The sequence below is a fragment of the Lynx canadensis genome, chromosome E2 (genome assembly GCF_007474595.2).
Source record: "Lynx canadensis isolate LIC74 chromosome E2, mLynCan4.pri.v2, whole genome shotgun sequence".
NCBI lineage: Eukaryota > Metazoa > Chordata > Mammalia > Carnivora > Felidae > Lynx > Lynx canadensis.
In genome coordinates this window covers 36803795-36821997 of record NC_044317.1, presented here as the reverse complement: position 1 = coordinate 36821997, position 18203 = coordinate 36803795, and the positions used below count along the sequence as shown (strand labels likewise).

Below are 18203 nucleotides of genomic sequence, written 5' to 3'. Positions count from 1 at the left end.
AAAAACATTAAGGGGGAGGGGAATGACACTCTTAATGGTAAGAGGATAAAAGATTCCTTAATAATACAAAGGAAAATGTTTGTGATAAAAAGAATTATTCCAGTCTAGCATAAAGTCTATTATGTACCTCATACTTTTCGTTCCAGAGAGTTTGCTTTGTAGGTTATGATACTCATTATTATTATAGTTGTAATCCTTGAGCAATGAACACTAATAAACTAAGTGGATTAAAACAGCACAAAAGAGGGGCGCCTGGGTGGCTCAGTACCTTAACTGACTCTTGATTTCAGTTCAGGTTGTGATCTACACTGACAGCATGGAGTCTGCTTGGAATTCACTCTCCCTCTCTCTACCCCTCCCCTGCTTGTGCTCCTCTCTCTCAAAATAAATAAATAAAACATTAAAAAAACCCAGCACATAAGAACGACTAGAAAAAGTAAAATAAATATATATGTGTACATGTATATATAGATACATATACCCAAATATAAAAACAAGGCTTAGAAAAACAGGAATCAAAGATGAAAAAAAGGAAACCCAACTACATTTGTACAAAAAATTTAAAAATTCTATCCACAGCTTATTTTTGTATGCAGAATCAAACAAATTTGATTAATATTTTCATATGAAGTACATGAGAGCTTAATTTCTCCAAATTTAAAGGATAAACATATGCATGTTGAATGTAAAAATTATCAAAAAAAGGTAAAAAGTTTTGCAGTTAGAATTAGAGAATCAAATGCAATTACCATAGTTTAGAAAGTCAAACACTTTTCAATTTGAATTCTTATCTCAGAAAAAACACGTACATATTACTTTTAGCAAACACCACAAATGTCATGACATATTGAGCATTATTTTTTAAAGTACTTTTGAAGTTTCAAAAAGTATGCATTTATTCTGGCTAAACTTTTAAGTCATTTATAATTTTATATTTTATGTCATCATGATGTAAACTGTCTCAAGCTGTTTGATCATTTCCATTGATTGCTACAGAAGAAATAATTTGCAGGATTTCCTTAAATAACTTACATTAAGTACAACCGAAGGCTTCTCTGCCCATAAAAATGTAAGAAGTGTTGTTTAAAAAAAAAATTAAATCTCAAAAATTTAAGTGTCCTTCCCCCCACCCCCCAATGAAAACACTCTGGAATACAATGGGATTGGGTGGGGGGAGGTAAACATACAAATTTGTATAGTTTAACCTAACAACTCCCAAATACCTTGTATTTAATTTTGTTCACATTTAAGAATGAACATATCTTCAATGGACCTAATCTAATTATGGAATCATTTTAGGGCATTCTGAATAAACATATCACTTACAGATATTAGAGCAGAATAAATTTTGGATTATATAATTAAATTACTACAATTATGTTCTTAGGATATCTGCTGATAATAAAGGCTTCTTAAACACCAATAACAAGTAATATATTCTGAGGCCATTACAACATTTTTAGACAAATTCAGCTTTATAATGAGATAGATTATAAACATATCAGAGAATACAATTTTTAGAGAAATTTTTTAAATAGGTTACATCACAAATAGGAGAAGCTTAATTTGTCCCTCTGCCAAAGAACTTTTTAAATAAGACAATGATTTAACCTTATGAGCATCTGAAATAAATTATCTCTTTACATGGCAAGCTCCAGCCTAGTCACCAGTCTCCACCCTTATTGTATACATGACTATTTTAACATGACTTTCCTCTAAGGTCTCCAGCTTTAAATGGATAGATTCTGACATCAATAATTCTTTAAAGAGATGCCTACTCCATAAGCTTTTCTCCCTTTTTCTGAGGACATATATATACTCACAAGCATTTTAGATATTATTTTTTTTGTCAAATTAAAAATAGTTTTCTTATATTTCAAAGATAAAATCACATTAGCATGCTTGGGAATAAACTTTATTACTAGAGCTTTAAAATGCATACAAGATAATTGTAGTAGTACCTGCAGGTAAATAGGGGGATTGAGGGTAAAGGAATTCTTAGAAAATTCTTAGAATAATTCTGCATCCTACCTAGAGTACCTCTTAAGCTCCCTCTGCTGGCTACCATTTAAATGAAATAGGAAAAAATGTGAATCTTTTTTTCTTTTGGGAGGTGATGGGAGATGCAGGATGAAGCTGCCAATGCTACTATTGAAACTGAAAGGGAAATTCTCTTAAAGTTAAATCTGGCTGATGACTACCTTCACTAATAGGGCTTCTGGACTTCCAAACAGATTTGGCCACTGGGGTGGGAGAGGGAGGTACCTGAAATAAGGGAAGTTATGGTCAAATTTGAATGTTAAATTGATATGCAAAAATGCAAAAGCATCTAGTATAAAATAAATCAGCTATAAACAGTTATCATTTATGACTAGAAAAACTAAGAATTTAAATATAGTTCACAACTTCATAGAGCACAAACTTATACCACACTATTAATCTATTAGTTTCAATATTAAGGTTTATTTTTTTTCCAGAGTGAGGTTAAGTAACAATTTAAATAATTATCAGGATGTATAAATGAACATCCATTCAGATAAAACATTACTGCTTAAAAGTGGCTAAGAAATATTTTGTATGTAATAAATATATCTTATGTTTAGGTTAACAGGCACCATCTTGAGAGCAGAAAAGGTTTTTTTTAAACCAATAAATAAATTACATTCAAGAAAACAAGATGTTTATATCTGAAGTATGATATATCCTTAAATGTTTTTCTTCATATAGCACCCAAACTTCCCAAATGTCTAGAAAGTATCTCCCAAAATATAACTCATACCTTAAGTCATAAAAATAAAGGCCAAGAAAAAAATCAAGACAAAATTTACAGTTTATATTCTTAATTCCCCATTCAATAAAATATCAATTGCCAATTTATTAAAAGTAAATGAACTGTATATATGCAATCTGTTAGTGCTGAAAATCTGAAATATATATTTTTAAAAGTCACTCTTTTTCCAAGTACTTAAAATATTGCATCTCTGGTGGCAAACCTGAAAACTAACAAGCGTTTTATTTCCCTAGTTTTCATTCTTCCACTCCCACCCCCTACCCCTTTACCCTTTTAACAGCCATCCATTGTTTTTGTTTGTTTTTGTTTTTGGTAAATATACTTACTTATATCCCAAACACAAAACACTGACAATACTCCTTGGTAAACAAGGAAACCCCAGAACAGTCCAAGCCTACAGCTTTGCTCCCAAAGTGTGGCACAGGCTAAATGACAAGGGGAAAAAAAAACAATCAATGGCCCTTATTGATGCAGTCAGAATGCTCCTGAGAGTCCACAACTGTTGGAGAATTTGCTGATGTAATCCTGAAGAAAGTTTCAACACATTGTGCAGACAAATATCAGAGAATAAGTCTTTGATTGATAATTTTTCTATTTATTTCTGCCAAGGCGACTGAAAACACGAAAGCCTTTTCATCAGAGAGGTTAGCATAGATGTCAATTTCCTTTTCCTGTTTCTCTGTTAAAAGAAAAAGAGAAAGCTTAATATAAAGGCAGTAAATTCAGTAATTAAAAAAATACTTAAAGCTTTTAAGTATTTCTTTAGATGATAATAAACACTATATATAATACTAACACTGTATATTAAATGTTATATAGTATCATGCTACTAAACTGAAAATTTTTAGAAATTACACAAAGGAGTTACTGAAATGCCATGAACTAAATGGAAACTGTGTATATTTCTATACACACTGTTCATGTATCTACATCATTTCTGTAAAAATCTCAAGTATTTCTTTCTCTTCACTAGGATGAGTGCTCACTGTCCCAATCAAAATAAATTTCCTCATCCTAAAGATGTTCCCTTCTGAACACCAACAGTACCTTCATGAATATATTAACTTCTTCAAGAAATAAGAATAACCTACATTTAATTCTAATTTCACCCTCCTGATTACAAATGTAACCCAAGTTCATGGTAGAAAGTTGAAATAAAAATAACCTATATATTATCTCCTGAGCCAGCTAAAATCACAATAAATATCTTTGTGCACATTCTGCCAAATTCTTTTTTTGGGGTCTTCTAAGATTCTATTTTTGTCTGGTTTTTTTTTTGTTTACTTGTTTTATTTTGGCTTTTTTAAGCAAAGTTAAACACACACATAAGTTTAGACTCAAATCACTTTTATAAAACTTATCACAAAAAACAGAAGTCCTCCTCCCCACATGTACATTTTTCACTCTCCAAATGCAACTATTTTTTTTCTCAGTTGTTTCTTTTTGTTTTTGCCTCTCTAAGCAACATTTTTATTTTTTATTTATTTATTTATTTTTTTTTTTCAACGTTTATTTATTTTTGGGACAGAGAGAGACAGAGCATGAACGGGGGAGGGGCAGAGAGAGAGGGAGACACAGAATCGGAAACAGGCTCCAGGCTCTGAGCCATCAGCCCAGAGCCCGACGCGGGGCTCGAACTCACGGACCGCGAGATCGTGACCTGGCTAAAGTCGGACGCTTAACCGACTGCGCCACCCAGGCGCCCCTCTAAGCAACATTTTTATATGATGCTACTTCGTGGTTTTAGGCATTATTAATTGACCTTCCACCAGAGAAAGTTAGAATTCAGTTATATCACAATTTTGATGAGACCAATATTCAATGTTTATATTATTCTAACTATGTAAATGATTTCACTTTTACTGCACATTGTTTTTTTTCCCTGAAGAGATTGTCTTTTTCCATCTGGTTAATTTTCATTACTAATTGAACCCAAACTCTCTCCAAGTTGTATAGATATTTCAGGATGTTTACACATGTTAGGCATTATATCAATTTTATCTTCTTGAAGAAGTCTCTCCAAGTCTTCTGCTCCAATCTGAAATGGTTGCTTTCTGGACCTGCTACACAATTAATTATCATTGAGATCTCTCTTCAACATCATGCTGGATATAACCATCTTTCTCTCGAGTTGGACTCTGTGTCCTGGATGCCAGGACATTTTCTTGGTTTACTTCTTCCTTTTGATGCCATGTATCTTGCAGTAGCTTCCTGAGAAAGGGGAGTACAGGTAGCAAAAATTTTGAGACTCTGAATGTTAGAAATTGGCTTTAGACTACCTTCATGCTAATCCATAGTGTGGGCAACTAAAAAGTCATAGATTCCCTCTTAGTATGTCTTCTAATGGTGTCACTATTTTTTTTTAAAAAGCCAGTACCTTTTTGTACAGTTATTTAAAAAATTATTGCCAAATATGCATACAATGAAATACACAGATCTTAAGTGTACAATTGGATGAGTTCTAACAAAATATACACCTACATAACCCACACCCTCAATCATTAATATACAGGAAATTCCTCATGTTCCTTTCCAGTCACTGCTTCCCCCACCTCATCAGCAACTGCTGTTCCATCGTCAGAGATTCATTTGCCTGTTCTTGAACTTATATATGGCATTATACAGCATGAACTGTTTTGTGTCTAGCTTCTCTCATTCAACACATTTTTAAAATTTGTTCCTTGCTGGGTAGTACTGCATTATATTAATTCCAAATGCTATCTTGATTTCCTCTTTTTCCCTTGAGCACTTGAAGGGGTTTTCCTTTAACAAAAGAGATAGGATTTATGATAGTACGTTTCAGCATGATCTCTACTTTTAACCATCCACTGGTCTGGGAATTTGGTGGGCCATTTCAATGTGAAAACTCAATGTCCTTCAGGTGGAAAAATTTCTTGAATTATTTCATCGATGACTTCCTTCTCCCCCATCTTCTATGTTCTTTTTTGGAACATCAGTTATTTATTGATGCTGACCTCAAACTGGTCCTCTAAATTTATCATTCTCATTCTATTTTTTCATCTCTTTTTCTACTGCTCTAGGTTCTAGTACAATTCTTTAATTTTGCCAATAAACCTGTTAAAGTTTTTCATCTGCAAATCTTTATATGCATATTCTTTTAGATTTAAAGTTCATTTTCTAGGTACTTTTTGACACGTGCTTTTCTATTTAAATATCATCTTGTTCTTGTTTCATGACTACAATATCTCCTTTTGCCACGAACATTAATGATAGTTTTAATTTTTTCTCTTTCATGCAAAAACTTGTTTTATCCAAGCTATTGTTTTTTCCTGTTGATGTGGTCTTAGCCTTCCATATAGATGCTTTCAGAGAACACGTGTGCACACAAGCTGGGGAGAAGCAGAGAGAGGGGGAGAGAAAGAATCCCAAGCAGGCTCCCTGTTGTCAGCACAGAGCCCATCGCAGGACTCAATCTCACAAACCATGAAATCATGACCTGATCCAAAATCAAGAGTCAGACGTTTAACCAACTGAGCTATCCAGGTGCCCCAACCTGGGTAATTCTTGATAATTTGCTCATATTTATGAGTGGGATCTAAAAAGCTGATTAGCTCATATACATTGTGGAGCCTGACTCTGATCACTAATTTAGGAAGATCTGAATAGGCCATTTCTTTGTGAAATCCCTAATGAAACTATCTTTATTTTACGCTTTTTCTCTTGGGTTTTTCACATTTCCTAGAGAAGATACTACTAATCTCTTTCTTACCTGGGAGATAAAAGCCTGAGTATAGAACTCAGTATTTACCATCTCCAATTCTCACATAGTCTTCCTGATCTTAATACAGTACCCCTGCCCTCAATGACACCTGGTGTTCCCTAAATCAGAGACTCTGTTTTGTCTGACCTTTTTCAAAGGATAAATTTGGAAGGAGGGGAAAATGATGTAAACAGCCCTACCAGGCCATTAAAAAACAGACTTCCAAGCAATCTCGTTTTTAACCTCACCTTCACCTCTACACTTCCAGACCTAACTGATGGACAAATTCCTGACCTTAAGGCAGTTGTGTAATAAAAATCAGTTTCTTTCTTAGTTTTCCCCAAAGGAGCTTACAATTTAGGTTTCATGGGTCTACTAAAGCAGTGATCACTTTCCAGAATTCTACTGCTTTTCCCATTCCTTGTCCTTGTGGTATTTGGTCCTTTAAAAAAAAAAAAGGCCCTTTACTATAATATTACTAGGAGTTGAAGATGGTGGAGAGCAAGGTGTGGTTATTCAATCTACCAACTTTAACTTGAACTCTACATTAATCTCTTATGTTCATTAATAAGATATTCAGAATTGCCCATTATATTTTAATAAAAATGTCACTCAACATTACTAATATTCAAAATAATCCTACTCCCCTCATACAAAATAAAAACTTATCTTAAACCAACCAAAAAATTTTAATGGTTTGTTTTTATGATTGTATAAAAATAGGTTGTTATCTAGATGTCTAACAAGCTTCCCTTTCCCACTCTCTTCTTCCTATTCTTTTTCGAAATACAGAAAATAGTCAATTAAAAATGTGTTTTTAGACATACTGTCAGGTTTTCCTTATTAAAGGTAAAGCTTGCTTCTTTTTAAGCACCCAATGAGCAAGGAATCAATAAAAATGGAATTAAATAGCTACTTAATACTAAGAAGCATATGACAGAAGTCTATTTTAAAATACACAGATATTTCAAAAGTTCATATTTCTTATCCCTATTATATTTAGGGAACATGGTCTGCCTCAAGGGTTGGTAAAATACAGTCCAAGGTCAAATCTGGCCTGCCACCTGTTTTTATAAAGTCTTAGTGGAACAGAGCCATGCCCGTTCATTTACATATTGTCTATGGCTGCTTTCCAGCTACAATGACAGGGCAGAGTAGCTGCAACAGAAGACTGTATGGCCCACAAAGTCTAAAATATTTATTATCTGGCTCTTTACAGAAAAAGTTTGCTGACCTCCTCCCCCCTCAGACCCCTGGACTACATTAAAAGATTCTACTCCTCCCCCCTCGCCCTCCTGGCCTACATTAAGATTCCAGTTTATTCTACAAAAACTGCTTTGAGCATCTTCCTGTTTGTATTAAAAATAAATCAAAAGCATATCTTACTCTAGAAATAGCTCAAGATTTTTCTACCATAAGCTGAAAATACCTGAAAAAAGAATTTATAGCTAAGTAAATTCCTTTCTCAAGTTAACATGAAATAAAAATTCAGACCTGTACATACAGAGTCCTAGCACAACTATCGATAGACTTCATTTCTCCAACTAAAAGACCATCATTATCTGTTTTCTCATCTCCTCTCACCACCAGAAGCATTCCTTTTCCATTCTTTGGGTTATATTCCCTTTACTTCAACTGAAAAGAATGTTCTGTTTTCTGGGTCAAGCAGTATTTACCTCTTTTTTTTTTTCCCCTCCTGTTGCCTTTTCTTTACCTAGTTTCCCTTCTGAAACAGGTTTTAGCACAGATTTTCTGATCACCCCATTAAAAAATACATTCAGGGGCGCCTGGGTGGCTCAGTCAGTTAAGCGTCCAACTTCAGCTCAGGTCATGATGTCGCAGTTTGTGAGTTTGAGCCCTGTGTCAGGCTCTGTGCTGACAGCTTGGAGCCTGGAGCTTGCTTTGGATTCTGTGTCTCCTCCTCTCTCTGCCCCTCCCCTGCTCATGCTCTGTCTCTCTCTGTCTCTCAATAATAAATAAACGTTAAAAAAATATTTTTTTTTAAAACACAAAAACCCCGGGGCGCCTGGGTGGCTCAGTCGGTTGAGCGTCCGACTTCAGCTCAGGTCATGATCTCGCAGTCCGTGAGTTCGAGCCCCGCGTCAGGCTCTGGGCTGATGGCTCAGAGACTGGAGCCTGTTTCCGATTCTGTGTCTCCCTCTCTCTCTGCCCCTCCCCCGTTCATGCTCTGTCTCTCTCTGTCTCAAAAATAAATAAATGTTAAAAAAAAAAAAATTAAAAAAAAAAAACAAACACAAAAACCCCCCAAAAACACATTCATGTTTAGAAAATAACTCAAACTTGGGGCGCCTGGGTGGCGCAGTCGGTTAAGCGTCCGACTTCAGCCAGGTCACGATCTCGCGGTCCGTGAGTTCGAGCCCCGCGTCGGGCTCTGGGCTGATGGCTCAGAGCCTGGAGCCTGTTTCCGATTCTGTGTCTCCCTCTCTCTCTGCCCCTCCCCCGTTCATGCTCTGTCTCTCTCTGTCCCAAAAATAAATAAACGTTGAAAAAAAAAAAATTAAAAAAAAAAAAAAAAAAAGAAAATAACTCAAACTCTCCAGAAGAGCAGCATAAGAGAAGGAAAGAGAAAATGGGAGTAAAATTACCCACAGAATTAAGGAGTATTTAAGTATACTTCAAAGAATACAAATATGATATAAACCTTATCCTTTTAGCTATACAGTGCTAAGAAACCATATATAATTTATTTTTACAGTAAATTTATTTTCCCTAACAGTAGTAACTTTATTCAAATAAAAGCATACAGAGGGCCACTTGGGTGGCTCAGTCGGTTAAGTGTCTGATCTCAGCTCATGATTTCATGGTTGGGCAGTGCAGGGCCTGCTTGGGATTCTGTCTCTTCCTCTCTCTGCCCCTCCCCCACTCTTGCAAAGAAGCGCATGCCCACACGCTGTCTCTCAAAATAAACTTAAATAAAAAAGCATACAAAGCAGGGAGAAATGGTAAACAGGTAAAAAAAAAAAAAAAAAAAAAAAAAAAACTCAGATGTCTAAAACAAAACAAATTTGTGCTTATGCTTGAATACCCAAAAACGAATGCCTGAAAAAGCAAAGTATAACTCACCAGCAAGAAATTATTAATGCATTTCACTGAATATGAAATTATTTTGATACAGGTTTTTTAAGTAATTAAAAAGAGCAACTATCCCTTTTTCCATTAATTACAGGTTTGACAGTCTCAATTTCAAAAGATATTCATGGCCACATGGGGGTTCATCATCTAGTCTAGTCTCTCTACTCTTGTGTCATCTTTGAAATTTCCATGGTAAAAAGTTTTTTAGAAGATGTATAAAAAGAGAAGATGAAGTTTTAGTTAATCATAAAAACAAGTTACTGGTAGACATACTACTTATCAGAAGGAGAAGACATGTAAGGAGAAATATAAATACATTTTGGACCAAGAAGAATTTACCTAACTATCCAAAGCTGCCTCAAAGCAGGGAGGACACAATGAACAATTTAAAAATTCATACTAAAGAATACTTTCAATAGAAAAATTTTAAAACTTGTAGTATAACAGTTTGAAGTCTAATGGAACTCAGATTTATCTTTAAAAACAAATAAACAAAAAACACCCATTTTAATAGGCTTCTCTGGGTTGTCATATGAAAATTATCTCTGAACTCTTACTATCATCAGTTTTTTAAAATTTTTTTAATGTTTATTTATTTTTCAAAGAGAGAGAAAGAGAGCGTGAGCAAGGGAGGGGCAGAGAGAGAGAGACACAGAATTTGAAGCAGGCTCCAGGCTCTGTCAGTACAGACCCTGACACGGGGCTCAAACTCACCAACTGTGAGATCATGACCTGAGCCCAAGTTGGACCTTTAACTGACTAAGCCACCCAGGTGCCCCTCTGCTATCATCAGTTTATAGCAAGGTGAATTTTACCTAATTTAAGCCTTTAGATTTTAAAAATTAAACTCTGATTTTTTTTTTTTAAAACAAACATCTATCCTGGAGGAAATATTTTCAAACTAAAATATGAGTTGTGGGGCACCTGGATGGCTTAGTTGGTTAAATATCCTACCCTTGATTTGGGTTCAGGTCATGATCTCACAGTTCATGAGATCAAGCCCTGCATCGGGCTCTGTGCTGTCAGTACATGGGCTGCTTGGGATTCTTGCTCCCCCCCTCTCTCTGCCCCTTCCCGCTCAGGCTCTCTCTTTCTCAAAATAAATAAACTTCTAAAAATTTTAAAAATAAAATATGAGTTGTGATTTTAAGTCTAGGAGCTCAATGCCTACCAAACACTTTCTTTTTTTTTTTTTTTTTTAATTTTTTTTTTTTTTCAACGTTTATTTATTTTTGGGACAGAGAGAGACAGAGCATGAATGGGGGAGGGGCAGAGAGAGAGGGAGACACAGAATCGGAAACAGGCTCCAGGCTCTGAGCCATACAGCCCAGAGCCCGACGCGGGGCTCGAACTCACGGACCGCGAGATCGTGACCTGGCTGAAGTCGGACGCTTAACCGACTGCGCCACCCAGGCGCCCCACCAAACACTTTCTTTACTACTATCTAATTAAGGATCTAGAAAAATTTTAATACTTGAAAAAAAAACTGCTTGGATTTATTCATACCTCTTTCTTCCTCATGTTTTTTGGCAGATGCAGTTTTAGGTCTTCCTCTTCCTCGTCTGATATGATCTGAATGGCTGTTACTTCGAGACCTCTTTCTGTTTTCTAAATCCTTATTTACTGTAGAATTTATCTTCTCTCGCCTAACTCTCTCTGTTCGCCTCCTCTTGGCCTCATGCTTGTTTTCTGTATGGATGAATAAAAGTGATATATTTTAGGGCTTAGCAAGAACTGTTTGCCCAAGTTCTCATTGTCTTCTTTTTCTTTCTAAATAGCACTAAAGTTTGCTGTCTGGCATACTTTATAAAACTACAACTGTTACATCTATGCTCCTGACACCCACATAGGAAAAAAGAAATTCAAACTGAGATCCACATTAACTCATGAGGTAGGAGGAATTTTAATAGAAGACCAGTTTCTTTATTTGGCACGGTTAATTTCAGTCCCTACATATTCACACAGTTCCACAGAGATCTTTCTGCCTTATTCCTTCTCTCTGCTTCCAAGCTAAAAATGGTCAAGTATTACAAAAGGAAAAACAAAACATTTCGTTTCGCCCCCTACTCAAATTATAGATCGAAATATGTCAAATACACAGAAGCAAAACTGACCTTAACCATAATATATTAATTAAGGTTACCAACAAAAAGCAAACAGAAGGCATCCACAGAAAAATATAAAAACACTAGGGAATAAGTAGTTTTCATTTTAGCCACAGATGAGGTCATTTCTGACATTCTCAGAGCATGTGGATCCCTAAATGGAATAGCAATAGGGGAACTTTACTCAATATGATGATTTAAATAATGCAAGAAGCGATCCTTCTCACTCCAAACAATTCAAAATGTTGGAGAAGACAAATTTTAAAAAACAAAAATGTGCTTTAATACATCTGAACTCAAAAGCAACAAAGAGAAGGGGCACCTGGGTGGCTCAGTCGATTAAACATCTGACTTCAGCTCAGGTCATGATCTCATGGCTTGTGAATTGCAGCCCGGTGTCTGTCTCTGTCTCTCTGCCCCTCCCAACTCGTGCTCTGTCTGTCTCTCTCAAAAATAAACATTAAAAAAAAAAAAAAAAAAAAAAAAAACAAAGAGAATTCCCCAAATGGCTAAACCACAATGAAGGGCCAAAATAAATAAAATTCATATCCCAAGAAGTAAAGGGAATAATTTAAAAGACTGTAATATAATTATGCTTAATAGGCTAGTGTAAAATTAAAAAAAATAGTAATGATTATTTCCAAATACCATATCTTTAGAAAATTAATTCTAATCTCAGACAGATATCAGATGATGCAAGAACATTTAATTATTCCAGACTTCAAGTTATCAAAGACAACCAGGCTTGTTAAAGGATTCAAGGGCAACTTGAAAAGGCCTGGCCACTACAGGACAACTTGAGCATCAATAAAAATAGTAACTGTAAAGCTGAAACATCAAATATACTGAAAACTACAAGCACATGACATTAAATACAAAAACAAAAGCAAAAACTACTTGACCACGATAGGAAGACGCTAATGAACCAACTGAGTATTTTGAAAACTTAAAGAGACAGAATTCAAACTGTACCATTTACTGGATAACAAAACAACAGATAAAGAGAAGTTTCTCATTTAAGGATTATTGTGGATAAAAAATGAAGAAAGAATGATAAAATCAAAGTATACTGTTTTCAACCAGAAATGAACTAAAGGATGTAAGTACTAAACATAAATAGCTGCTAACATCAGAAAAACAGAGACAAGCAGGCTTTAATGAACCTCCTGACAGAATATCTACCTATTAAGTAATCTTGTCAAGAAAATCAAGCCTTTGAATCTAAATTACAATTTATAGGAAAAACAAGTCACTGGAGGAATGTGTGATCCTATATTCCTACACCATAAAGACCCAAACAGCACATCCAAATGTAAAAGTGACAGTATCTTTAACATATAATTTGCCAGGAAAAACAAAAAAAAAGAAAACAATGGATAAAAAAGAGCTAAAAAAGATATTGTCCATATGTAACATGGAATTTGGTTTTTAAAACTTTTTTTTTAAGTTTTTAAGACCATTTATGAGACACCTGAAAATTTCAACACCAGTTACGTATTTAATATTAAGGAATTGTTAATTTTAATTGTGCTTATGTTTTTAAAGGTCTGTCTTTTAGAAACATATAATGAAATATTTATAACTGAAATTACATGAGATTTGCTTAAAAATAATATGCAAGGGAAGGAGTAAATGTGGGTGTTAATGGGGACAGGTTGGCCATTTTCTCCTCTGTGTGTGCTTAGAAAACTTCTAAAAAAAATTAAGGAAATAGTGATAGGTAAAGCTTATGGTATGCCTTTTGAAGTTCAACAATGAATTTAGGTTTGTTCTTCCACCTACCCACTCATCCCTGCTAACTTCTAAATTATTAGCCAAACTTCTCAAAAAAAGAGATATCTGTACTTTCTGTCTTCAGTTTCTCAACCTCCCATTCCCTCATCAATCCATTCCAATATAGTTCCCCAATCAATGAAACTGATCATCCAGAAGGACAAACATCTGTTAACAAATCTAACAGTTTCTCTTTAATCATCTTAATACCATTCATTATCAAATCTAACAGCATCTTTCTTTAATCATCTTAATACCATCCCTCAAAAATTCAACAAAGATAGGGGTGCCTGGGTGGCTCAGTCGGTTACGCATCTGACTTCAGCTCAGGTCATGATCTTGGTTTGTGAGTTCGAGACCCATATGGGGCTGGTCTGCTGTCAGCATAGAGCCCACTTCAGATCCTCTGTCCCCCTCTCCCTGCAGTTCCTTCATGCACACACACATACTCTCTCTCCCCAAAATAAATAAACATTAAAAAGGAGGAGGAGGAGAAGTAACACACTCTCTCTCCCCAAAATAAATAAACATTAAAGAGGAGGAGGAGGGAGGAGAAGAAAGAAAAAAGAAGAAAGAAGAAGAAGAGGCACCTGGGTGGCTTAGTCAGTTAAGCACCCAACTTTGGCTCATGAGTTTGAGCCCCACATCAGGCTCTGCACTGATAGCACAGGGCCTGCTTGAGATTCTGTCTCCCTCTCTTTCTCTGCCCCTCTCCCACTCTCTCAAAATAAACTTAAAAAAAAAAAAAAGAAAGAAAATTCAACAAAGATGACTATACTTTTCCTTAAATTATTCTTCACTTGATTTTCAGGCTTCTGTCTTTTCCTCCACCAGGTTCTCACCTTTAATATTAAAGCCCTGGGACTCTGACCTGAGCTCTCTTCTCTTACTTACACTCTAGATAATCCATAGACCCAAACAGTTCCAAAATTTATACTTTCCACTGATATCTTTCCAAAGCTCCAACTGCCTACCTGACAGCTTCACTCTAATATCTTACAAGCATTTCAAATGTATCAAAAAAATAACTTGATTTTCCCTCCTCCAAAGCTTCCTTATATTAATAGATAGTACCACCCGGGTGCAAAAGCCAAATAATTTGTAGTTATCTGTGACTCATCTTGTTTCCTATCATCACAAAAGTCCACAGGTATTCTTTGCAAAATATATCTACAATTACTTTATCTCTTTGCCTCTATGGTCAACATCCAAACCTAATATATTTTGTAGCTGCCAAAATTATCTTTAAAATATTCAAACCATATAGCTGCCCTTCTAAAATCTTTCATTAGCTTTTCATTGTATTAAAAAATAAAGTTAAATTTCCTTATGAGAGATTACAAGTGCCTATAAGACCTGACATTTGCCTCTCTCCAATCTTCTCATAGTGCTAGACACTTTGTTCACTACACTCCAGACATGCCTCCCTTTAATTAAAACAAGTTCCTTCCTCCCCTTAAGTCTCTGAATTTGCTAATCCTTCTGCCTAAAGCTCTTCCCAAAACTTTTAATGAAGCCACTTATTTACTTCAAATTGTCAATTTATAAATAAGACTCTGTGTCTCACAGTCCATATTACTTTTTATAATCCACTACTACTATAATCTGTTATTTATTTATATGCTCAGGCCCCCATTAGAATATAAACTCTATGAAAGCTGGGAGGCCTTTGTCTCATTCACAGATCGAGAACATTATACTTACACAGATTAAGTAGTGCTGAATAAATAAAATCAGACTGAGCACAAGCATCTACCCCCCCCTTTGTGGAAAATCCCACTGAAATGAGAATAAACACGGGTAAAAGGTAAAGGGAAAAAGGAAAATAAATCTGTAGTGCTGGAAACAAGGAAAGGATGCTATCAATCACCTGAAATTACAGAGTTTCAGCCAATTGGCGAGCTCACAGATTCTGATTAAGAAACCAGAATAGAAGAAACTATAATCTAAACTAGAAACAAAAGATGGCTCCTGTAGAAGGGAGAGCTGTTCTTCCCCAAAATACTCCCAGGACAGATCAAAAAGTACAGTAAGGGAGAGCAAGCCATGAGTAATCATCAGAATACCTACAGGACTATTGCAGAAGAGTTGGGCCTAAGAACTGACATAAGGAACCTCCAAAACATAGAAGAAAGAAACAAATGGCAACTCCTCATAGAAATGAAATACTGGGGCGCCTGGGCGACTCAGTTGGTTAAGCAACAGACTTGATTCAGCTCAGGACACGATCTCATAGTTGTAAATTCAAGCCCTGAATTGGGTTTTGCGCTAATAGCTTGGGACCTACTTAGTATTGTGTCCCCCTCTCTCTCTGCCCCTCCCCCACTTGCCCTCTATTTCTCTCTCAAAATAAATAAAAATTTAAAAAATGAAGTACTATAAGGGATTTTGCATTCTCTCCCAGAATGAAGCTTTCCTTATTTTGGCAATCATGGAATTCAACAGGATCACTCAGCCCGTATAATTTACATCCAAAAGCCTGCCAATAAACTCCTCCCAACGGTACACTAAAGAGATCTGTGGTCAAAACAGACCTTTAAAACAGTGTGTACGATAGTCATGCTAATTATTTACACTGATAAATCAAATCCTTCATTTATAAATATCAACAGGCAATTAAGGATTACCAGCAATTTAAGGAAAATGAAAAGTGTAATAGAGGAAGAACAAAATAAAATAGGAGGAAGAAAGGTAGTTCAAAAAACAAGACAAGGGGTGTCTGGGTGGCTCAGTCGGTTAAGCGTCAGACTTCGGCTCAGGTCGTGATCTCACAGTCCGTGAGTTCGAGCCCCGCGTCGGGCTCTGTGCTGACAGCTCAGAGCCTTGAGCCTGTTTCAGATTCTGTGTCTCCCTCTTTCTCGGCCCCTCCCACGTTCACGCTCTCTCTCCTTCAAAAATAAATAAACATTAAAAAAAAAAACACAAAAAACAAGACAAAACCATCTTTAAAACATTCTAATACATACCTTTAGAGAGACCTGATTGGACTTTGTATCATTAAGAATAAGATTCTTTTACAGAAATAGAAAGCTCAATCCTAAAATTCATATGGACTCTCAAGCGATCCAAAATAGCTAAAAGAATCTTGAAAAACAATGTCAGAGGTCTCATATTTCCTGATTTCAAAACTCACTAATAAACTACAGTAATCAAAAAAGTGTGGTACTGCAGTATGACAGATATACAGACCAACAGAATAAAATAGAGAGCCCAGAAATAAATCCTTGAATATATGGTCAAAGGATTTTCAATAACAGTGCCAAGACGATTCAAGGAGAAAAAGATAATATTTTCAAGTCATACTGGGACAACTGGATATCCACATGCAAATAAATGTAATTGGACCCTTATTTTATACCATATACAAAAATTAACTCAAAATGGATTGAAGACCTAAATATAACAGCTAAAACTATAAAATGCTTAGAACAAAAAGGGAAAAGCTTCTTAACACTGGACTTGGCAATGATTTTTTGGATATGACCCCAAAAGTATAGGCAACAAAGAAAAAACAGACAACTTGGATTTCATTAAAATTTAAAACTTTTGTACATCAAAGGACACTATCAACAGAGTAAAAAGGCAACTTATGGAATGGGAGGAAATATTTGTAAATGTGTATCAGATGAAGGATTAATATCCAGAATAAAAAGAACTTACACAACTTAATAACAATCCAATTCAAAAATGAGCAAAGAACTTGAATAGACATTTCTCCAAAGATGACAGGCAAATGAAAAGATGTTCAACATCACTAATCATTAGAGAAACGCAAATCAAAACCACAAGTTATCACTTCATACTGATTACAATGGCTATTATCAAAAGCATATAAAATATGCATTGGTGGGGCGCCTGGGTGTCTCAGTCGGTTAAGCGTCCGACTTTGGCTCAGGTCATGATCTCGTGGTTCATGAGTTCAAGCCCCGTGTCGGGCTCTGTGCTGACAGCTCAGAACCTGGAGCCTGTTTCAGATTCTGTGTCTCCCTCTCTCTCTCTGATCCTCCCCCGTTCATGCTCTGTCTCTGTCTCAAAAATAAATAAACGTTAAAAAAAAATACGCATTGGTGAGGATGTGGAGGAATTGGAAACTTTGGGCACTGCTGCTGGTAACATAAAATAGTGCAGCTGCGGTGGAAAATGATATGGCATTACCATATACACAAAAATACCCTATGACCCAGCAATTCCACTTCTGGGCATATATACAAAAGAAAACACGGAATCAAACAGATATTTGAACAACCATGTTCACAGCAGCATTATTGACAATAGCCAAGAGGTGGAAGCAACTCAAGTGTCCATCAAGGCATGAATAAACAAAATGTAGTACATACACACAATGAAGTATTATTTAAAAAGGAAATTCTGACACATGCTACAACATGGATGATCTTTAAAGACATTAATGCTAAGCGAAAAAGCCAGACACAAAAAGGCAAATACTGTGTGATTCCAAATAGGAAATAACTACACTAGTCAAATTCACAAGTACAAAATATATATATATATATTATATATATATATTGCCTGAGGCAGTGGGGAAGGGGAACAGAGAGTTACTGTTTAATGGGTATGGCCTTTCAGTTTGGGAAGATGAAAAGAGTCCTGGAGATTAATAGTGGTGATGGTTAGGTACACAATATGAATGCACTTAGTGCTTAAAATGATTAAAATACTAATTTTATGTTATGTGTAATTCACCACAATGAATAATATG

At 35.6% G+C, this 18203-nt stretch overlaps 1 protein-coding gene across 3 annotated transcripts in view; it reads right to left on the bottom strand.

Moving 5' to 3' along the window:
- Positions 1–1412: 1412 nt before the first annotated feature.
- The window catches only part of CE2H16orf87 (chromosome E2 C16orf87 homolog), a 36086-nt gene continuing 19295 nt past the window's right edge, over positions 1413–18203 (bottom strand). The window contains exons 3-4 of one of the 3 annotated variants that reach the window (XM_030298095.1): positions 11112–11294; positions 1413–3470 (exon numbers count right to left, since the gene is read on the bottom strand). In XM_030298095.1, the coding sequence (XP_030153955.1) occupies positions 3352–3470; positions 11112–11294 (302 nt within the window). In that variant the 3' untranslated portion in view covers positions 1413–3351. Of the gene's footprint in view, positions 3471–4492; positions 5003–11111; positions 11295–18203 lie in introns of those variants that run through there. The other 2 variants (XM_030298096.1, XM_030298097.2) reach the window with 2 other exon arrangements.